This window comes from Coturnix japonica, chromosome 4 (assembly GCF_054131305.1).
Source record: "Coturnix japonica strain WE chromosome 4, WE-NBRP24, whole genome shotgun sequence".
Lineage (NCBI taxonomy): Eukaryota > Metazoa > Chordata > Aves > Galliformes > Phasianidae > Coturnix > Coturnix japonica.
Genome location: NC_140666.1, coordinates 13,332,981 through 13,355,661, shown reverse-complemented (window position 1 = coordinate 13,355,661; position 22,681 = coordinate 13,332,981). Strand labels below are relative to the sequence as shown.

At 48.4% G+C, this 22,681-nt stretch overlaps 2 protein-coding genes across 12 annotated transcripts in view; both read left to right on the top strand.

Moving 5' to 3' along the window:
- Positions 1 to 3,461, top strand: part of ATP11C (ATPase phospholipid transporting 11C (ATP11C blood group)) — a 50,059-nt gene extending 46,598 nt beyond the window's left edge. For all 10 annotated transcript variants that reach the window (XM_015860384.3, XM_085544568.1, XM_085544564.1 and 7 more), the window contains one exon: positions 355 to 3,461. In XM_015860384.3, coding sequence (XP_015715870.2) covers positions 355 to 471 — 117 coding nt within the window. In that variant the 3' untranslated portion in view covers positions 472 to 3,461. The remainder of the gene's footprint in view (positions 1 to 354) is intronic.
- Positions 3,462 to 5,384: 1,923 nt separating this feature from the next.
- Positions 5,385 to 22,681, top strand: part of MCF2 (MCF.2 cell line derived transforming sequence) — a 45,401-nt gene continuing 28,104 nt past the window's right edge. Inside the window, exons 1-6 of one of the 2 annotated variants that reach the window (XM_015860413.2) lie at positions 5,385 to 5,568; positions 12,965 to 13,033; positions 13,575 to 13,689; positions 16,681 to 16,771; positions 21,471 to 21,590; positions 22,277 to 22,393. In XM_015860413.2, coding sequence (XP_015715899.2) covers positions 5,454 to 5,568; positions 12,965 to 13,033; positions 13,575 to 13,689; positions 16,681 to 16,771; positions 21,471 to 21,590; positions 22,277 to 22,393 — 627 coding nt within the window. In that variant the 5' untranslated portion in view covers positions 5,385 to 5,453. Of the gene's footprint in view, positions 5,569 to 12,964; positions 13,034 to 13,574; positions 13,690 to 16,680; positions 16,772 to 18,350; positions 18,560 to 21,470; positions 21,591 to 22,276; positions 22,394 to 22,681 lie in introns of those variants that run through there. The other variant, XM_015860414.3, reaches the window with a different exon arrangement.

Sequence of the window (22,681 nt, the reverse complement as noted above, 5' to 3'; positions counted from 1 at the left end):
TGGCTGCGTGCTGCCAGCTGCAAACATCAACACGGGGACTTTGTGTAACCTCTTCCTAGCACACATGGCTCCCTACAGAGAGCCCATGTCATGGGGAGGGCAGCAAGTAGCTGCACAGCTGCCAACATCAGCCTTGGTGCTGCTGGGCTCCACGCTGCCTTTTGCAGCCCGTGGCAGAGTCCTTCGCCCTCCCATTCAGCTGTGAGTGAGGTTTTGGCACTTTTATTGTGGGCTAATCATTCTTCTTCTCCCTTTATTTATTTTCTTCTTTCTAAAGTACGCCGAAAGGCTTTACTGTGCTATTGGGAATGTGACAGTTGCAATACACGTGTGTTTTCCTTCTGATTTTTGCAGACTGGCATCTTTGAGCTGCCTATATTAGTGTCATACAAACGTATAGAGAATGGTTATGTGAAGACTGAAGATGCTCTTACTAATTTGGCAGAAAGATATCCTCTCAGGATACTTTAAAAATGCTCCATCCAAACAGTGCAGTTGTTATCCTGCAGGAAAACGTACCGGTTCTGTTGAGTATTACCAAGCACTGTAAGCAGCCGTGCTGACAAAGCAGTAGCCAGGCACTGGCCACGGTACCTGTTCATCTTTGGTCTTGTTGCTTCCCCCCCACCCTGAAAGAAAGCCCTAAAAAAAAATACCTAATTCTGCCAAATCAGAAGTCTGTGTCATTGGAGACTGAGAAAGCATCTTTTGGAATCCTTCAGAAGCAGCATGATCAGGGTGAGAGCAATGCCTCCACGCGTCACACGGGGGCTTCCTCCGACCGCTGCAGCTCTGCCTGAGAGCAGCAGGGAGCTGCCGAAGCCTCTTGCTTTGCCTGACCAAAGAAGTAGCAAAGACTCTAAGCCCAGGTGCTGGGCATCCTCCTGCAGCAACTTGCTCCTCCTCCGTGCTGCCGGGCTCTCTCTTGGCAAAAGGTGAAGGAAGGAAATGTGCCAGGACTGCTTGCAGTGTAAGGAAAGAGCCTAAATGCTGGGCTGTGCCACGCTTCCAGCCCAGCTCTCCTGGCTGCTGTGGCTGTGCTGACATTACTGCAGTGAGCAGCTGCTGAAATGCTGTGGATTGATGGTGTCAGCGTGTCCTCGGCCAGCTGCAGGGACACAGATGGTGCCAGTGAACTTGTAGGCATCGCACTGCATCTTGAGTTATTTGCACTAAGACAAAGAAGTTGGTTTTAAAGTAAAAGGAATACACGGATCTGATTTCATTTTACACTTAATTTGGTTTTTAAATCGGCATGTTCTTTTAAAGCCTACCTTTAGCGAGGACTTCTACCCTTAGGTTGGCGCAGCAGAGGTGTGTGAGGTGCCTGACTCTTAGACTTCTCGGACATCCGTGCGTGGAACAAGCAGCTTTTTCACTCTCTTGAGCCCTGAGCAGTTTCAGAGTGCCCTGTGTGCCAGCACCCTGCATGGGAAGGTGCTCTTTGCACTGCCTTCCCCTCGCCCTGCTGGATACAGCCTGCAGCCGGGGGCTGCCATGGAAACACTGTGATGAGCACTCACCTCTGCCTGCGGCAGGTTCTGCTTTGCTTCCGTGTGAAGAAGCGATGAATTACAGCTGGATTGATCATTCCCTTCTTCAGATTTTGCTAAGGAGCGGACTGTTAATTCTCTGAAGAATCAAGTCTCTTGCTGTTTGCCTGCGGAACTCATGGTTGGTGCTGTGAAAGAGGGATGTGGATCAGCTGCAGGCACGCCTGGTGTATGGATATGTGAGGACTCAGCCTGTGTGCCCGGGGCTGCAGGTAGGAGGAGCAGAGGGGTATGCACAGCCCCTATGGCTGCCCTGCAGGACACGGACAGCTCTGCTGTATTATTCACACTGCACCGGCCTGACGCCAGCGTGGTCACCTCACTATTGACTGCAGCTCCACCCCTTGCTGCATGCAAGCCAGGAGCTGTGCTCCCAGCATGTGTCCCATGGGCAAAGCTTTTTTTCTTCTTCTTTTTTCTCTAGCTCGTCTCACAGACCTAGCGTTCAACTTGCAGCCCTTGCCCGAAGTTCAACTCTTACTGCTCAAATGTGGTGCCTACAGATCAAGTACGCGATGAATACAATGAAGATGCTCTATATGCCAAATCTAACCTTTCTCCTTAAATATACAGTTGCTGACTTGTGTTTACATAACCTTTTAAAACACGGGCGCTGAAAAATGCAATTCCTGTGATTCAAAACCATTCCAAGCCCTGGTGGTCCCAAGCCTGACAGCCCGCTTCTCAGTTTGCTTTATCTTGTGTTCTTCTTGGGTCAAATTCTCTTCCTGTGAGATGCAGCTGGGAAGCCTTGCTGTTAGGTTATGGGGAACATGGACGTGTGGTGTCCAAATAAAGCCACTGCACCGGGCCAATGGCTGCAGCCTTTGCAAAGATGAAGCCTTCTTGGAACCAAATCTCTCTTGTCATTTCCAAGTACCCGGTATCAGGCTGGAGCAAACTTGCTATTGCTGTGCATCCAACACCCAAGGTATGCATGATAGAAAGTAGGGTGATACCAATGGGAAATGTCCTGAATAGCAGCTCCTTTGGGGAAAAGCAGGTTTTCTTGGGCTTGGATCTCCAGCTAGCACACAGGTGTAGCTCAAAGGAACTTGACCCTATTTGAGCGGCAGCAACAGGAATGGAAATTTCTGTTTCCAGATACATCACATCGGCTGTGGATGTATCATGAAATCAGGGGATAGGGGAAATCCATGCTGGAGGCGAAGGCAAAGAAAGGTGGTAGTGATACCAGCTTGGAGGGCATCAGCTGGCAGGATGGGGAAGCGGCAGTAACCTGGTGGTAATGCTGTGATCGTTATTCATATGCCATAACACGAGCTACACTGTTACGGTGCTCATTATGGAGCTGAAAGGCCAGTACAGGCTTATCGGTGGGGAAACTTGAAGGAAAACTCTGGGGGTCTTCAGATGAATCTACTGAAGTTTAGTCGCTGGTTTGAGTGACGCTGAATGATAAGCAAAGTAATTAAGATTCCCTCTAAAAAGGTAATGTGATAATGGAGAAACGTGGTGTAGTCGTAGCTGCTTGTCAAAAACTAATCCTAATTGTCACGAGAATATTATAAATGACTTGGAATTGCGTACAGGCTTAAAATTGGATTGGTATACGCACTCACAATTGAAAACCTTACCTAATACTGCACCATTCATCCGAATTCCCAGCTCTGGATTGTTTTTTAAATACAAACATATAGTGTATAGAAAGTGTAAATTATATACAGGCAATGAGGAAATACATTTTCAGCTTCTTGCAAAAAGAAAAGGACTGCGACCTTATGTTGGTTTTTTTTCACTTTAATGCAATTTTATACATTTACGTTGCTTTATATAAAAAGAAATTGAATGTGAATGTTACCTTTTATGAATGCAACTTGCTCTTTTTTCATTACGGAAACTTATGTTTGAAGTAATCAATAAACTTTGGTATGTCGTTCTGATTAATACAGCGTTTTGTGGTGTCTCTTCCGATGCTCCTCAGCCTCCTTGGATATAGTTTGCACCATGGGTAGGATGGTGGGTGTTTTCAGGGAGGTTTGAGATGCTGGCATGGCTGGGCTGGGCTCATCATAGTGATTATATTTCACATAGGGTTTTTTTGAGCTCAAAGAATAGAACCACGTAAACGAGGGTTGTTTTGTGGTTGGTGAGGTGCACACAGCTTGTGAAAGCAGTTTGTATGATGGATGAGACTCCACCAATGCAATGGATTCCAGCAGGTCCCGTGGTGCTGGTGTAGGGCACAAGAAAAACACACGGTTTTTAGGACACATGTTGGATTCAAGCTGAAATGTTTGCAATGAAAACTGACAGTCAGTGTGAAATATTCTGTTTTGGCTGCTTCGATTTCTCCAGCTCCCGTGAGCCTCCACGGGACAGATGGCTGTGCTATTTAAAATCAACTATAACCTTTAGGAAGAAGCTGGTACTATTGGAAACTGGATACGCGCATTGAGCCTCTTAATAGCTGACGTGGAGCGGTAGTGAAACGTGGCTGGAGGACTGCAGGCAAGTAGTCAATGTGAGCGTGGTGCTCCACCAGGCTCTGAATTAGCAATTAAAACACCTGTGTGCTGCTTCATCTTTACATGGAGATTCAATACTACTGTGTAAGGCATTTTTCAGTGAGTGGAGCTGCTGTGCTGAGGGTTGGGATGCTGACAGGAGGGCTGGTGCTGTGGTTGCACCCATGGTGTGTGCAGTGCCAAGCTCTGCTCTGTTCTCTGCTCAGGGTTTGCTGCTGGTAACCTGCTGAGCTGGAAAATACACTGTGGCCTGCAGGAAGGGTGTGTGGGCACCTGTGTGTGTGTGTTCCCATCCAAAAGCAGGGGTTAGAGCTATGAAGGTGAGAAAAAGAGAGGGGGAGTCCCAGTCCTGATGGAAGCAGTGGCATGCTGAGCTGGCATCGGTGTGGCCAGGGTCAATCCTGGCTGGGCAGGCTCCAGACAACATTCAGCTGGCTCAGGTTTTTTCCACTTCCCAGCACCACCCTTAAAAATTATATCTGTCCCGTCTCCTTTTGTCCATCAGAGTCTGGGTGTGGAGGCGAAAGGCTGGGCTGGGCAGCAGGCAGCTCACAAGGGTCTGTCATACAGTGAGGAAGCACCAGTTCAGCACAGCAGTGTGACTACAGCGGCAATAAGAGTAGGATGGGAACGTAGCACAGCTGTGTTTGCACACTCACAGCCTCACATGTGGCTGTTTTATAGCTGTGCTTTACTGCTGTGCTGTTCTTCCTTGGAAAATCCAATGTCAGCGCATGGAGGGACAAGGTCTGCTGAAATATGGTGTTTCCATATTACCATCGTTAGACCTTGGGTCTTAAATTAATAGCCCCGGCTGTTGCAGTGTTGGAAAAAGACTGCTATTATAGTAAAGAGCGTAATTAAAAGGTGGTTTAGGAAAAACAGGAACATCCACTTCTCTGTGCCGGCTTCCTGGGCAGCTCTGGATGCTGTTGGCAATGAGCTGTCATCGTTTGAACCTCGGCACTGGGACATGAGAACTGCTGGGTCAGGTGGCGGTGTGTGCTGGTCAGCCGTGCATGGCTTAGAACGATAGAGCCAGAGTCTCACTAAGGCTGGAAAAGACCACCAAGATCGTCGAGTCCATCTAACCAGCGAATCCAACCGTCCATCTCAGCAGCAATAGTGCCTGCTAACCACATCCCTCAGTGCCACATCTCGGTGAGCACCTCCAGGGATGCTGATGGGGGCCGTAATAGGGGCAGTACAGCTCCGGGAGCCCCGACACTGCAGGGCTGGACGCGGAGAGCAGCCCCGGGCGGGAGGGCGGTGGGGGAGGCGGGGAGGGCGGCCCGACGGGGCGGACCTGGGGCGGGCAGAGGCGGCTCCCCCTTCCCCGGCCCCGCCTCGGCGGCGGCGCTGAGGTTCGGGGTGGCGGAGCGCGGCCGGTGGCGGAGCGCTGCCGCGGGGCATGGCCCTGGCGCCGGCCCCGGCCGGGCCCCCGCCGGGGGGTACGTCGGCGGGGGAGATGGAGCGCTACTACTGCCTGCTGCGGGCCGCAGCGCTGCTGGAGGCCGCCGCCGCCGGTGAGTGTCGGGATGCGGGGACGGGGCGCGGGGCTCGGCTCCCCGAAGGGCTGCGGGTGATGCCCGCTGTGCCGGGGGGTCTCGGCTCGAAGCGCCGCGTGGGCTCCGTAGGGACACAGGGCTGTGCCCGCCGCTCGCTGCTCTGCCGCCGGTCCCCGGTCTATTTGTGGAGCTGCGCTCACGTTCTTAATAGAGATCGTTTAAACGTGGCTGGGACTATTCCGGGCACACAGGTGGTAACTTGGTTCGTACGGAAAGTGCGAGTTCAGCAGCGGGATGCAGACGTAGCGCTGCGGGCGATGAAATCCTCCTCCCGTGGGTTCTGTACAGGCTGTTACCGAGCTGCTGGGCTTCTTGGTTCTGATGGGCCACGTTAGAGGTGCGGAGTGGCCTCGTTCCATTTGAGGACAGGCTGTGTCACACTGTGCTGCTATATCTTCTTTTTGTTATTGGAATGCGTTGCTCCTAAAGAACCTGAAGTGAGGAGGTGGGCTTTGATAAGCAGAAAGGTGTCAGGGTTGCCCCCCTCTCCAGTTTCCCACAGCTGTAACTGGAGGAAAGGCTCTGTGAAGCCACAGGATGATGATGTGCCCTTCCTGAGCTTCCGAAGTTGCAAAGCAGTGTGTGCAGAGCACGTGCAGCTGGTGTCAGCCTCGTGTCTCACCCCTGGGCCTGCAGCACTGCCAGACCCCCCAGGTCAGAGGGTGCCCTGAGCTGCAGGATGTGCTGTGTTGTAGGGCTGCATGGCCATAATAGCAGGGCACAGCTTGACCCGCTGCCCTGGGCAGTAAGCTGCTCTTGGGCCTCAACAATGAGTCCTTTGACGGCCGATGATCTGCTCATACACTGCAGCATTGACTTCTTTTTTTGTTATTCTGTTTATCTGCGGGGAGGAGGGATGTTTGCAGGGAGGTCTTTAATAACTGGGGAAGGTGGTGGCATTCTGGGTGACTCCATTGCCACTGGAGGACGCACACCTTGCTGGAGGGGGTGAAGGTGCTCGTTACTCCTCATTAGTTCACAGCTGGCAGCTCGCTTGGAGCTGTGCCAGGCACAGGAAAGACACACTGACCCAAAAAGGCTTTACAGCTTCGTTCTAGTTCCCTTGACCTCTTTGCAAAGCGCAGCATAGGGCGCAGGAGGAATTGATCAGGAGGGAATGCTGCAGGTGTGGACTAAGCAAAGCATCCCCTGCTCCTGGGAGTGGCTCTCAGGGGATGCTCTCCTCATAGCTGCTCCCATCCCACACTGCCCTATGCCATTCTGCATTTGTCTGCACCTGTGAATGTGAAGGAGAAGCGTAGAGGTGATCATTGTGACAGAGGATGCCATTGGATGGCTATGATTGAAGAAATAACAATCCCAGTCCTCCTTGTGCTGGTGTTGGTGACCCACTGTGTTTGCACAGGGGCTGGTGGCACATGAATGGGGCGCAGATGGCGTTTTGTGGGAGCAAAGTACTGGGCATTGGGATCCTGCTGAGCTGCTCTTGGCAGATGACCTCTGTAATATCAGAATGTCTCCCCAAAGGCACAGCTGTATGGTGACTACCTGTTGCTCATTTCCAGCACCAGGTGATTTTCTCCCATAGCTGCCACGCGGTGCGATGCACTCACCCCAAGGGTTTTGGGGCCGTCCCTTCATGGAGCCTTATACACATACAGTGCTTGTGCCCTCTGGAAACAGAGTGCTGTTGTCACCCTGGTGCTGCAGGGGATGTGGGGCCTTCACAATGGGACCGACGGACGTGGGATGCGCTTCCTCTCCATCAGTCACGTTTGCTACAACTGCAGTTTAACCATTCATCATTCATGTACAGTGACAGAAGCGAAGTGACAGCAGGGCTGTGTGGGAGGGGAGGAGCCGAGGTGTGAAACGGTGGGGGGAAGAAGAGCCTTCCAATATGCTGCACTTGCTGAGGAGCCGTGGGGCTGTCCCTGGGGATGGGGTCACACAGGAGCACAGGGCTGTTCCTATGCTGCCGACCTCTTCTTGCTGCAGGAAAAGCCACTTATGGTTTTGAATCGGGGCTTTTGCTCAGTGGGGGGAAGGAAAGAATTGAGCATTTTCGATTGAGGGCAATTGTTTTTAGCTTCCCAAACTTGCAGCGGAGTTCCCAGGTTATGCTGTTGTGGGAACCTGACTGTACAATTTGGTTTCTTTGCTCTGTGGGCTGTGAAAGTGAATATGTTGTTCTAGTGGCTTCCCTGCACTTAATTCCGGGTTTCTAAGTGGGTGCTTATTGCTATTACACGTGTGATGAGTTACTTTGTTGGTGCACAAAGCTGGAATCTGGCTTGGAAAAAGCAACACTTCTGTAGTACTGAATGCTGATATGCAGTTATTGATGCATGGACTGGCTTCTATTTGGCTCTGCAGTGGCCTGCTTGGGAAGTCCTCTGTGCTGAAAGTGATTCGGGGTGGAGGCTGATGGCATTGCCTGGGAGGTGATCGCTGCTGTGTGCAGCACCTGGTGCTGAGCCTGCACAAGGGTGGAGTGATGGAAACAGGGAGCAGGAGAGAAGCAAGCTTGAGTACACCGGAGCTCATAAGGATTATAAATTCGAGGAGCTAAATTTTCTCAACTCCCACACTGAGTTTGAATCTACCAGGGTGGGTGTTGAGAAACTTTTATTACATTTCTTGCAATAGATGCAAATTCACGTATGGTTGAGCTGCCTTCTGTCTCTCCCCGTTTTTGCTTAGTTAGGGGTGATGTGAGGAGGCAGGATGTGCCTGGCTGGATGTGAGTAGACCTGAGCACCCGCTGCTCCATTCTCCCATGTTAGGAGATGAGCTACAGCGATAACAGGAGATAACGTGTAAGCCTGGCTGTAGTTTGTGTTACTTTTGGCTGACCTTATGTGAGCAGAGCTGCTGCGCTTTGCCTGCTGTTTGCTCCTGGCTGGAAGAGATCAACCCCCCTCTTCCCTCAAGGTGGAACTGCTCAGTGATGGCAGCGTAGCCTTTTCTTCTCCATTTCCACTCCTATTGTTGTTTATAAATCTAAAGCCTTTCAAAGAAGCTTCGCCCTTTTTCTGCTGTTTGGTGTCTGATGTTGATAGCTGCTCCCAGGTGTGGGATCTGTGCCTGAGCTGCAGCATCCTCTGCAGTGGAGCCCTGGGAGGCCCTAGAGGAGAAGCACAAGCACTGGGTCAGGTAGGACCATCTGGTGCCATATCCTGCCTCCTACACTCTGCCTGAGTGGGTGCTTAGGGAAAAGCAAAAGAACGAGCTTGCAGTTGGAGCCTTCCCTTAAAATCTGCCTGCTCTGACAAAGGATAATTTAAGGTGTCCTTGAGCCAGGTGTGGTCAAGGGGCATCCAGCACAGCCATGCACTAACCCTCCTGGGGCTTTCTAACACTTGTTGAATCCCTGGGTGGTTTCAAGGTGCTCGTGCCAGATGTTTCTGCCTCTGTTTCCACATGAAATGATGCTTCTGGTGTGACCTGTCCCATCTGTGCCCTGCATTTTCCTCCTTCCGGCTCTGAGCTTTGTGCCATCCCTGTGCAGATGCAGGGCATGTGTGGCTGTGGCTCTTTTCACTGTCACTCACCTGGCACAGGGAGCGATGGCGTGGTTTGGGACTGCAAGCTGCTGGATGTGCCTGGCCTTACTGTGCTGCTGTACTTACATGGCTTGAGGAGGATCAGAGCCACGTGGCCGCTGTTAGAAACAGCCAAGCATTATGTGTACAGCGTAGATCACTTGCAGACGTGACAGCAGCAGGATTTACTCCCAGCTACTGAAGAGTTTTGTCTCAGAACCAGGAAGGGGCCTGGAGACCTCAGCTGTCAGTCCTCTGCCCAGACCAGGTCTTGCAAATCAGCCTTTTGTAAACACAATGGGCCTTGTGTTCTGAGCAGTACAATGTCCTGTTCTCTGCTATATGTTCCTTAACGAAGACATTGTGCTGAACAGCACGAGCAGAACCAGCAGCCTCACATTGCTGGCCCACAGCCAGTCTGCTGCGTGCATCCATGCCTGCTCTGCTGCACTCAGCCTGGGACAGGTACAGGCATCAGGTTGGATCCAGTAGATTTTAGGGTCCTTCCCCAGGTGTCAGCTTCCAGAGCTGAGTGTCGTGGGCTGCAGGCTCACTCCTTCTGTACAGCTATGGGATGGGGTATGGCTATCTGGACTGAGTCAGGGCAAATGGCAGGCCGCTGTGTTGGTCCTCCTGCCTGGCTGTAGGGCTATGTTTCCATTCTTTGCCTCAATTAATATTTAATATTGCAACACATAACAACTTTGACTGGAGAAGTGGAGACAGGATTCGCTGCATTGCATTGGGTTGAGAGATGGACTGCTCTGCTCTGAGGGTTTTCTATTGCAGCTCCTGTGCATGACAGATAAGACAGGGCTGATGAATCCTCATGTACTGGCCCAGCTGATGCTCCAGCTGGGATGTGCTGGGACAGATACCAGCTGGTGACCACAGTTAACCCAGAAAGTCACCGTGGGATATGGAAATAGGTTACAAATACGCTCATTTGTGGGCTCCCCTGACACCAAATAAACCTTTTTGCTTTGGGTGTAGACGTCCAACTGGACAAAAAACAGAGTAACAAGCAGATCATGGTGAAGCTCAACGTGATCCTTTACGCTTGTCATTTAATTTGGTTCAGTTTTGTTTCCTTGGCTACACAGCAACACTGACAGCAAGAGCTATTATTCTTCATTCACAACAAAGCCATCTCCAAGCTTATTTTATAGCTGCAAACAATATTTGGCCAGTGTTATAAAATGTAAGGCACTGTTACATCGGCTTGGCAGACGCGTTACACAGCTGCTGTCTGCAGATGCTGTGAACCTGCAAAGTTTAGAATAGAAAACAATAGTTACCAGTGAGCAAAGCACTTAGGAGTTCTAATTGAGTCTCTTGGCTGCTGTGTTCTGGGAGTGAATTTGGAGCCAGTTGATTTCTGTCCTCTTTCTGAATGCCTTTGCAGTTGCTGCACTGCTATGGCAATGTGTTGTTTAGGTGCTGTTTGCTTTCAGTAAGACCCTAAAAGCTGAGGTCACGCTGGATATCATTGGTGCCCCACTGCCTTTCACTGCTTTTGTCCCAGAGGTGAATAGCATCCAACTGATGTGTCATAGGCACAGCAATGTGCACATCTCTTGGTTCTTCTCCAACGTTTCTCCAGGAAAATGCATTTGATGACAGATGCAGACTGAGCACCAGGGATGAGTTGGTTGCCCCTGCCTGCTGGGATGGTGAGGGTTTGCAAGGGAGGTGCTCCCCCAGCCTTCACTAGTTCTCCCTCAAAGGAGTTAAATTTTGTGTGCTCAATTTGAGACCACTTGGAAGGACCAGATTTTTCTGTTTGTGCTGAACGATCCCTTCCAAAAACCCTGATCCACTGAAAAGCAAGAATTCATAAGGATGCTGTAGGAATCTGGGCCTCCATCTGTGTGCTCAAGTCAAGAATGAAGCTTTCTGTGGACCTGGGAGCCAGGCATTTGTTGGAAACCACAGCTCCCAAAGCTTTGAGGGAACTCTATCCAATGCAGTCCCACAATATGCTGTGAACTTGGCTATGTGGCCTAGAGGATGCTTGGCACCAGCGTTTCAAGTTGAATGTTAGGAAGAATTTCTCAGAGTGGTGAGACATTGGCATAGGCTGCGCATGGGGTGGTGGGGTCACTGTCCCTGGAGGTGGCCAGTGCAGTGGAGTTGTGGCACTGAGGGATGTGGTTATGGCCATGGTAGGGGTGGGCTGGGGTTGGACTTAGGGATCTTGGAGATCTTCTCCAACCTTAACAATTCTATTTCCTTTCTTTATCACTACAGAATAGCAAACAAAAGCTGTGTTTATTGTAAGCTTGCAAGTGTGTTTGGCTGTAGTGTTATGCACATGAGTCACACATGGGCATTGTGTTATTGCCCAGTGTCCCAGTGGCTGCATCTTGAGGGAAGCAAACACCAGCTGTGGGTCGTGCCGTGAGCTTCACCTGAACTGGAAATGTGCGCTTTGCTGTTGGACAGCCCCACAGCTTCCAGAAGCAGCCAAGATAAACATGCACTTGGCCTTGGGGCTTCACTGTTTCCCAAGGCTGGTGTGTTCGTTACTGTGTATTCCATGTGTTGGAGCTCATTAACTTATTCATGTGATTCTTATCGGTATGAAAATATTGACATGAACAGGTACAGAAGAAAGTTATCACCACTGCTTTCCCCCTCGAGTTAGGTGAAGCAGTCAACTGAATGAGCAAGAAATACTTGAAGTGTCTTTGCAAAACAAACTTCTTCCTTACCAAAGCTCACTCTAAGGCCTGTTGAAATCGAGAATCAAGAATGAGTGCCAGTCCCTAATCAACAAAGATACTTATTTTGTCTACGTGTGCATGTAACAGGAGGGAGCAGGTGGGTGATGTGGAGGGCCAAAGGCAGAGAGTGCTTGGTACCCCATGGGGCTGCCATGCTGCAGCTCAGGGCAGCCAATGCAGCTCTTAATAAATCCTTAGGTAAAGCCAAAGTGACCAGGAAGCTTTTGGGAACAAGTGAAATAGAATCAATATTGATTATGGTGGAGCGTGCTGAAGTATTGGCCAATGTGATTTAGGACAACAGAACACTCCTTGGGACTGGCTCCTTAAAACAATTAATGTTTAAAATGTAATTAACGGAAAGCAAAAGGTCCTTAACGTGTATAGATGTTTCAAAACGTTTCCTTGTGGGAACAAAGACGTTTAATTTTCAGCTCTTGTTCCATTTATAGATAATCCAGAATAATGCCCGTGTGTTCAAGTGAGTCTGGTTTCTGTTTGCTTTTCCCAGTGAAAGGTAAAATTATGCATATTGTTTCAATGTGCTTCACTGCCACTGAAATGGTCACACTGTGTTAAATATGGTATTAAAACAGCCTCTCCCATTATTTGATTAAAAAGAATTCTAATAGTGAACATAAGAACAACGGCCTTTGCAGTGCAGGTGGCTCCATGCCAGCTGTAAACAACCCAGCCACTTCCAGAAGCTTATTTGCTCAAAGTTAAGAAGTGTAATAGTATGGAAACCCCAACTTTGTCTGCAGCGGTCCTGGCTGCTGTTGTATATCAGTGCTGGAAAGCACTGGAATACAGGTGGTTACAATTGGTAACAGCAAAGTGTTCCACGAGGAATTCTCTGTTGAGGGAAGGATTCTCAGCATCCCAAGGACTTCTCCCCAAGCACATTTGATAGAATACAGTTACTGCAGAGTTATGGCATTCACCCTGTTAGAGTCAATAGAAAACCATCAATCCTTTGTTAGAGACTTCCATCCCTAGTCTGGGGAAGCTGCATTTGGTGTATGTCCCACTTTTGGGTTAACGTGTTGATAAATCCGTTTGCTTTTGAGTTGTTTTTTTTTCCCCCTCTCTTTTTGACTGCTGCATTTGTTTCCTTCTCAGAAACGACAGCACCCATCTGTGCTAAGGACATCAGTGATGAGTTGATGAAGCAGTTTGCTTTTCTTTCTGGTAAGTAGCAGGAGCCTTCCATGTTCTCTCTTCATGTTGTAATTAAATACTCCAGATGAACTGCTTGGCAAAGTGATACTCCATACGGGATGTTATCTGTCAAGCAGTCTTCATTGCCACTAGAAATGCTGTTAATAAAACATTGAGGTGGCTCAAAAGAGTATATTAGATTTCTGTCTCCGTACAATACTTGTTCCTTCAAAATGCTTAAAGCTTTGCAAATATTTTGCTTTGAAGCTCAAGAACAGTGTGCGTGGATTTGCCTTGCATTTCTGACTTCTATCTTAAGTAAAGTGTGCTCAGTAAATAAAGGAGATAGCTGGCACCACGTAGTTTTGCTTCTACCACCTGTATGTGCATGTTGTACTTGAAATCAGTGCCAGAATCTGACCTACTTTGGCTGTTCTGGTGATGTAAATACCCTCTGTAATAACACAGGCTATGGGCTGGTGGGGTGTTTTTTGACCTGGATTGTGCACCTGGATTTTGCTGCTGGCTCTCCCAGAAAACACCCACAGAAGCGCTCCTGTCTTCCTTCCAGGTGGCCGAGGGAAGGACAAGGCTTGGATCATCACCTTGCCTGACAACTCTCGCTTCAACGATGTGCCTGAGGATGTTGTAACTAAAGTCTTAACGTACCTAACATCAGTCCCAAGGTATGTGGCCGCCTTCTGTCTCTCCTGTGATGGGCAGTGTCAGTCTGACCTGGGCCAGGTGCAGTATCCACAGCTTAATGCTGTGTGTGGGCGCAAGGGATGCCTTCAGCTCCTAGGGCAGGGGAGAAGACAAGCAATTAATTGCAAGCTCTTGCGGTGTCCAGGTGTGGTACTTAATGTGCCAGTAACTGCAGATAAAAAGTGGACATCATCCTTGTTACCTGCCAGCCTGCGTGTATCATCAGTTCACTTTATTAAGTTTCTAATTAGCAACAAGCTTTCCTTTAAGCTTTGACATGTGTCACTGCTTAAATATGCCATTCCTCTCCAGTGTAATACTGTGATGTGTACAAATAGAGAGTCGTTGCTGGAAAAGAGAAATGTAACCAGAGGAAGAGAATAATTACAGGAACAAACCCATTTGGGGTCCCCATTACACCCGATCACTCAGCAGCGTGCCACAGCTCCATTATGTTCCTGTATCCCAGGGTTAAACAGCCAGCAATCTGTCCCGACCACATGCAGGGCTCTGTGCTCAGATTAATGGCTCTTCCACTTCTTGCTGCTGAGACTGACTCAGTTACCTGGAATGCTTAATTTCCTTGAATAATGCCTGTTTTGGCAAATTTCTGCCTTCAGGGAGAGTAGGTTGATAGCAGCTAGGTGAGAGCTTTCCATCAAGCAGCTGCCTCGGGAGAAGTACTGTCTGTTTTGCCACCTCTGCAGGAATAAAAAGGGCCTCTGGTTTCTCTGTGCTCTATCTTGATCTACTGTGAAGCTGTGTTGCTCCTGGGTCAGGCTTGCAGAGGGGTCTCTCCCTCCTGTCCTGCTGGGCGGGTTGCCCTTGGCTGTGTGTGCTTCTCTGCCTGGATCTTTCAGGGCTTTTTATTCCATGTGACTTTAAACACCCTGGCGTTAGCAGTCTTGCTATCCCTGTAATAGGTCAAACTCAATCAAGAAACTAATGAGAGCTGAGAGCTTGCTGGTGATTCAACCGTGCTCAGTGTGTTATTTGGAAAACCACTTTAATCATGCTTCTCTAGTCCTCCTACCACCACCGCAGCCTGCTTCAGTACCTGGCTGTTCTAACAACACTGGAGTCTGAAATGAATGAGCTGTACAGAATGAGCTGTAGATACACGAACACTTCCCTACCACATACCTATGGATGGGTATGGGTTTATCAAAACCACATGCACTGTGCCTTTTCTATTGCCATCAGCAGCAGTGACTATGAGTCGTCTTGCTGACATCAGTCTGAAAGGATCACATGGGATGTCAGGTCTGGGAGCTGAATTTCATGGAGTGCTTCTGCTGGAGGTAACAGCTGGAAGCTGTTATTCACTCAACAAGGTGAGGGTGTTAGTGACAGAGCCAGGAGGAAGCTGAGTGTTGGATTCAATTCATTTGATTCCTGCGGCCATAATGCAGGATGTGGTTGTATGGAAAAGCTGTAGAGAAAAAAACAATAGAGAAGATGGTACAGAATAATGATACAGAAGGGTAAGTAGCGTGTTCCCACCTTCCACGCACCCCATACACGTGGTGGGCAGTGTGCTGAGGGGTGAGCTTTGCTGAATAGCACTGCACAATGGTGAAGGAGAAGCACAGGAGAGTGGGACTGATCATGATATCTGCAGAAAGGAGACCCTAACAGCAGCTTTTAGGTCATCAGACTAACTGTGTATTTCACTTGCATCGTCATATTGGAGTAAAGTGATGTAGAGCCACACCTGGCAACACAGAGCAGTGAAACCACAATGATTTAGAGTAGCAGTACCATGCAGTGAGTGCTGGGAAGTGATATAAGTATGTAGAGAGAAAGAATATAACCATGTCGGGTCTAAATGGTGTTCTGGGGAATGCTTTGATGAACTGACATTGTGTTAAGGTCTGGCTGCCTTTTTAGTATTGCTTGGGTTTAGGGTTTGTTGGTGTCTCATTGGGCAGAGACCCGCCTTTTAAAGTTGTACACTGGAAAATCAAGCAGTTCTATCCTCATTATCAGAATGAGCCTTAGACAAAAGGATCGTTTTGGCCCTCTCCCACCTAATGCTGTTACTAAGCTCTCGCTGGGGGTTTCCTGACATAAACGTGCAAAGTCTTTTCCACGTTGCCAAAACTAATTTGGCCAAAAAAGGCTTTTGGCTGCAAGGTTGAGCCTGATTCCAGATGACAGTGGGTAAGCTCACCTCGCACTTCGTTACATGCCAAGGTTTTGTGTGTGACCCATGTGTGAAACACAGTATTTATTTTCTCTGCTCTTTTCTGGTATGCCTCAATGACAGTGCATAAATTGCATAAAGGCACGGAACACTTGCACTTTGAGCTTGACCTAACATATCCATAGCATGTGTTTGTAGGGGTGGTGTACCCTTACCCGCATGCAAACACAACTCCAGTTTGCAGTTGGAGGTACCCTTGGTGTGTCTGTTGTTGAAGCTGCCACTAGATATCCTGACAAGACCATGTTTGTTATAGTCACAGTTCACCTCTGCACTGGGTCTCACTGCAGCATGTGGATCCCCAGAGATCCCCACTTCTTCAGGGGATTTTAAACCAGCGTAAAGGATTTGGATGCGCAAATCATGTTGCCCATTGCAGAGGCGATGCTTCAACCATGAGATGGACTTCCCAAATTTCTGCTGCAATCTGATCTAGGAAATATTTTCAAACATATTTTGGCAGTACTTCCCATCCCTGGAGGTGTATGAGGCCAGGTTGGATGGAGCCATAGGGAACCCGACCCAGTGCCTGACTGAGCGGGTGGCAGCCCTGCCCACAGCAGGGGGTTGGGACTGGGTGACCCCCTGAGGTCCCTTCCATCCCAAGCCGTTCTGTGATTGTCTTACACCTGTGGAAATGTCAGATTGCGCTTTGTTTTCTGTGTTCTTGGGGTTGTTTTGGGGGGGATGGGGGAGAGGGTGGGACAGGGAGCAAAGCCACGTTCCCTCAGAATGTTATTCATTGACTTCATTTTTAATCCCACAGTCAACATGAGTCAGACACCAAATTTATCCTAATCCTGGACAGGAGATTGGATACATGGACATCAGTCAAAATGACTCTCCAAAAAATCGCAGTAAGTCCTCTTGAATGATAATTTCTTTCAAGGTATGAAGCCGCTGTGCCCATTTTGTGCCACTATCAGAAAGCAGTAGGAATCAGGAGCAATGATGCCCATGCTTTCTCTCTCGCTAGCATTTTGCTTTATGGCCCTGTGATTAATTCAGTCATGGCTCTGTGCCTCATTTGAATGCCTAAATGAGCTGTTTGAACATTAAACCAATTCATTTGCTTGTTTTTGTACTTTCCCTTAGTGGTCCAAATGGGTTTTCTGCCACGTTCTGTGATTTTGTTGGGTAGAGAACTTGGCTTCACGTATATTCTTTCTAGACACGGCTTATTAGTGAGAGTATATTTTACCTAATTTTCAGTGGCTGAAAAGTGTTGGATTCTTAAAACAAGCTGCACAGCCATTTGTTTGTGGGCTTAGGTGGGAAAAGCTGTTTGAAACGTGCACCCCTGCATTCACTTTTTGCTCTGCCTGTTCTGAATGTAACTCAAAGCAAGGTGGTTTCTGCAGCTCAGCAGCACCTTGAGCCATGGGGAACCAGGTCCAGCTGGATTTGGCCTTACTGGCATTTTGCTCATAGGCATCCAGTGGAAGGAAGGAAGGATTGCCATTACCTTTCTGCATTGTGCATAAGGTCCTGCTTGTAGGTATTTGGGGCTGTGATTTTTTTTTTCCTCTCTCTTTTGAACTCTACAACGTGAGGTTGCACACATGGGAATCACGAGAGAAAAGGCAGCGTCTGAATAATAGAAAATAGTCCCTTAAAGTGATCATCAGAATTCAGTTCTGCTGCTGGTGTTTGAAGCAGTGGGGGAGTACCAGGAGCTTCCTTTAAGGGTGATGTCGATGCTTTGCATAGTTTGGAAGTTTCAAAGCACGAAAAATCCTGTCTGTCCTAATTTGTAGCTTCAACAGCAGTGCCATTCATCTCGTGTTTCATCAGGAAATAGAATTACTGTGTGACCTCTGAGCACACACCCTGTTAGTGTACCTGTGTCCACATAGTGCAGCAGCTTTGCCTGGGCTGTATCAGGGCTGTGTGTGCAAATACTGCAGCGCAGCTGTGTGCAGAGGGCAGTGAGAGGCAGGAATGTCTGTTTAATGCTAAGAGTTGGGAAGCTCGCCTTAAAAACCAGAGGGCCCATCCCTGGAAGGCTGTCTTTGTGACCGGGAAGGGTTCATCTGGACATGCTTTTATGTTAATAATACAAAAGGTTACATCCTGATTTACCTTCCTGTCAAACTGTAATGCGTGCTGCATTTCTGATCCTTGTCTAAGTGCAAATAAGCTGCATTTGAAATACAGTGCCCTATTTTTTTCAGCATAAGGATATGCAGCTCTGCAGTCATGCATCTGATCCAGGATTTTTTTTTTATATCAGCACACAGATCGTTGTTTAACTCCTTTGTGCGTGCCGTTCTGTACTGACTGCACGGGCTCATGCTTGTGCCATCGCTTTGGGGACCCTGCCGGCTGTAGGTTTAGCTACGGACCGCATTCCTTCGCACACGAAATCCTAATCAACTTCAGAGCGCAGCGGGGAGGGGGGGAAAAAAAAAAGCAGAACGGTGAAATCTGTGCTGCAATCGCTCGGGCTCAGTCGTGGCGGAAGGCAGCCGGCCCCGTTCCGAGGCTGATTTTAGGCATTCCACCTTAAATCGAAGCCGTCGCTCGGGAAGCAGGGAGCGAACGGGCCGCCTCGTCCCTCTGCGGAACCGCCGCAGCGCTGCGGCCGCGGGGCCATGGCCGAGGCGAGCCCCGCACGGGGCTTCAGGAAGCCGCGGAGGAGTGCGGTAAGGAGCTGCGGGCCTGCGGAACGGGACCGGCTGCGAGGAGCGGGGCAGCCCCTCTGCATCGCGGGGAAGGGCCCCGCGGGGGCGGCTCGGAGGAGGAACGCCGCAACCGCGACCTTCTCGCGGCTCCGCAGTGCTGGGAGGGCGGCAGGGGGGATGCCCGGCACCGGAGCTGCGTTTTTAGCTGTCAGGGAGGTGAGGATGGAGTTGGCCCTACTTGGCGTTTTGCTGTATGGCTGCTAAGGGCCGGAATAAAGCAAACTTCAGCATCTGCTTAAGGGCCGTTAGCTTCAATTGCAATTGTTCTGAAATAAAGTCACCGGCAGGTGATACTTTTGCTTCAGGTCTATTGATCTGCAGCCTTACGGATGGCCCAGTGAACATGTCCTCGGAAAGCCCAGTCTTAACATTATGTAAAAGCATATTAAGTATATTAAGACAAGCTATTCAGTAAGGAGTTAATAACTGCAATGCTTTCAGTGCATATCCTTTCCTGTGCTGTGTTAACCCAGTTCACCTATATTAACTAGAGCAGCACTGTCATAGTAGAGCTTGTGTGTAAGCAGTTGCTGATCTGGGGCCTTAAGACATATATGTCTGTGTGCTCAGGATGGGGAATTTCCTGACCGTGCTCCTCGCCATGGAACACGGGTGAGATGTTACTGGGTACCTGATATAATGGAACAGCTCCAGTAGCTTCCTGTCCTTCCAGCACTGCAGAGGAATGCTGAAAGGCAGAGTTTAAGAGGATTCTTTTAGGTGGTTTGTTATGCGCAGATTCTTTTCAGTGTCATGAGATAAAGCAGAAGGCAATTTTTAGGACCCTTTTGTCATTGCATTCTTGATTATATTATGAGGAACATTTGTTTTTGGTATGTTTTCTTGGTCTTTCCCACCTCCCAGTTTGTTTTTTTCCCATGCTTGAAATACACGATGTATTTCAGATATATATATGTATATATACAATGTATGTATGATGTATATACAATGTATACCCAGAAATGCTGACCTTGCTCTTATGTATATGGAATCATCTAAAAAAATCCACTAGCACTTTCTAAGCTAAAAGGAAGTCAAGTAACCCATCCTAGAAGTGCAGCTACCTCTGGCTGAAGTGCATCAAGTGTCAAAAGAAACACAGATGGATATGTATATGGCTTGGGTTGGAAGAGACATTAAAGCCCGCTCAGTTCCACCCCTGTGTTATGGGCTGGCTGCCCCTCTCCAGCTCAGGCTGTCCAGAACCCCAACCAACCTGTCCTTGGGTACCTCCATGGATGGGATACCCACAGCTCTCTGGGCAGCTGTGCCAGGGTCTCACTGCCCTCTAAGGAAAAGATTTTCTTCCAAACATCAAACCTGAATGAGCATAGTTTGCTCAGGTCTCCCATGCTGGACCCGTTACTGCTGTCCCAAGGCCAGCAGCCGTTTCCTGTGCTCCCCAGGTGCTATGTGCCACAAGCACAGCATCCAGGGCCTGGGCCAGCATAAGCGTCTTCAGTGTTGTATGGTTTGCTCTTGAATCTAATGCCAAATCTTTGCCTTGGCACAGTTGACGTTGATTTTCAAAGGATATGAATTTGGCACTTCATTCACATTCATTTCTATATATATATATATTTTGCTCTTACTTAAAATAGCTGCAGATCAATATATTGAATCTGTGTGGCTTATTCAATCCTACCAGTCACTGTCCATGTCTAAGCGGAGTTGTGGGCAATGGAAACCACAACTTGACCTTTCCTACAAAAGAAAACAGAGCCATTGAGTAACTGTGCAGTTCATGGATATCAGATCTTAACTGTAAATAGAGGCTTTTTCAAACAGCACTAATACATGTTTATGGGAGCAGTCCTTGTCTTGAAGGCACTGTGTAAAATATCCAGATATATTCAGTACTCTTACTCTTGGTGTATGCTCTGCTATCACATCTGGCATGTTGTGGCTTTGGGAAGGAGAGCATGTTGATCAACAGGGTCTAGCTATTGGGGAAAGCAGGAGATGGGGAGTTGTTTGTGTGGTCTTGCTCTTGGCATACATACATTGTGCTTATGCAGTGGGAAGGCTTACCCAGTGCTCTTGAATGGGTTTAGATGTTTGTCTATTCAAGGAAAAGTTATTTTTGTGTGAATTTAGTGTGTAGAATTGTGTTCCTTGGGTTACCTTTGCACCTGGGAGAGCCACAAAACCTTCATATGTACAGCTCTGACAGTGTTAGGGTTCTGAAGTTCAAATGAGGAAGATAGGGAGGAATGTAACCCGGCCTGGTTTGGATCTCAGATAAAATGATACATCTTCATTAACTCCATTGTTTGCATCATGGGCTTATCCATAATTTAGTGACAAGGCTTAAAAATTCTTTTTCATTCTCAAGCATCCTTTCCACAGATCTGTCTAAAATTGCACCTGCCAAAAGCATGTGCTTGAAAAAACAGAGTTCCACCCCTGTGCTCCTTTATAAGATGGAATTCCAATCCCTCATTTATAGTGCTGACTGCAGTACTTAGTTTTAAAACATATTACCAGCAGCCCTTCAAGGTGCATGGCTGATCACTTGCTTGTTCAAAAGGGAAGTGGGGCCGCACAGTCCTCCTGCAGTGGAGTCCCATATCTCTAAACCACCTTGTGTCATCCTCCAGTTCTGCAAACACACGGCTGTGAGCCTGCAAAAACATCGCTGCTGGTGGTGGGATCCAAGTCCAGCAGGCAAGCTCTCGAGCTGGGCCAGCATCAGCAGATGATGAGTTACACCTGCATTAGGAAATACATAATCCAGCCTGTGATGGAAAAGGCTCTTGGGGGCAATCAGAAGAAGATCCTTGGGTTTAATGCTGTCTCATCTTTCAAGATGTTTGGGAGCAGTTGGACCTGTCACATGCCCAAGTTGAGTGTTATCTCTGTTTTCTCGCAGGCGTCATTCCCAGGGAACCTGCACTTGGTGATGGTTCTTCGTCCCACAGGGTTTTTCCAGCGCACCTTCACTGACATTGGATTTCGATTTAGTCAGGAGGATTTTCTGCTCAAGTTACCGGTATGAGAATGCAAAGCATTGTGCCTTGTGTGTGGTTGTTTGCTGCCTGTGAACCTCGAGATGGGGAAGATGTGAAGGCACTGACGTTGAGGAGTAACTGGGGCGTTTCTGCCATTAGTGCCCTATTTCTACAAAAATCTCTCCTGTAGCAGTTTTCTGCTTGCCTGTGCATGGTTTATTTCCTACAGAATAGGTGGCTTTATCAGCCCATCCTCCCCCCTCCAGAAGGATGAATGCATGCGTGGAGGATAAAACCATGCTCAGGAATTTTTTTAGTGTCTGAAATGCCAAGAGGCTTTGAAGAGCAAGACACACAGAAACTCATCTTAAAAAGCCTGTGTATTAAGGTGAAGTTGGCCAGTGCTTCATGCCGTGTTCCAGTATTTATATTTTTCCAGGTTACTTGTCATCTCTTGCCAAAACCTGTGTTACTTCTGCTTTCAGCTCTGATATGTAGGCAACACACTGCGGTACCTCACTGTACTTTGTATTTAAGGAAGAAAGCACCTGGAAGATCAGCAATTCCTTAGGAAAGTGGTCAAATCTATAAAAGCTGTGTTAAGCCATAAGCATAACAAGCAACATAGAGAAAACTCAATTTTTACATAGATAAGAGTTCTGGGCTTGATCGATGTGTGATTTAGGTGGGAAGGATCAACCAGCTGATGGTGTTGCCTTCTTTGCAGGTTGTTATGCTGAGCTCGGTTAGCGACCTGCTGACGTACATTGATGAGCAGCAGCTAACCACAGAGTTTGGAGGCACCTTGGAGTACTGCCACAGCGAGTGGGTCATCTTCAGGACTGTGCGTACCGGGGCTCAACACTGGGTGTGGGGAATCTGCTGGGGAAGGCCTGATCTCCTGCTAAAAACATTTCCTGTAAGGCAGTAAGCAGTACATAGCTGAGGGTAACCTCTGGAGCAACTACCTTTCCTTGATAAGGTTTGCAAAAGAATCAAGTGGAGTTAGGCCCCAAATGGATTTATAATGGCAGGTTAAATTCCCAGCCACCTTTCCAACAAATCAATCACAGAATCACCAAGGTTGGAAAAGACCCACAAGATCATCCAGTCCAACCATCCACCTATCACC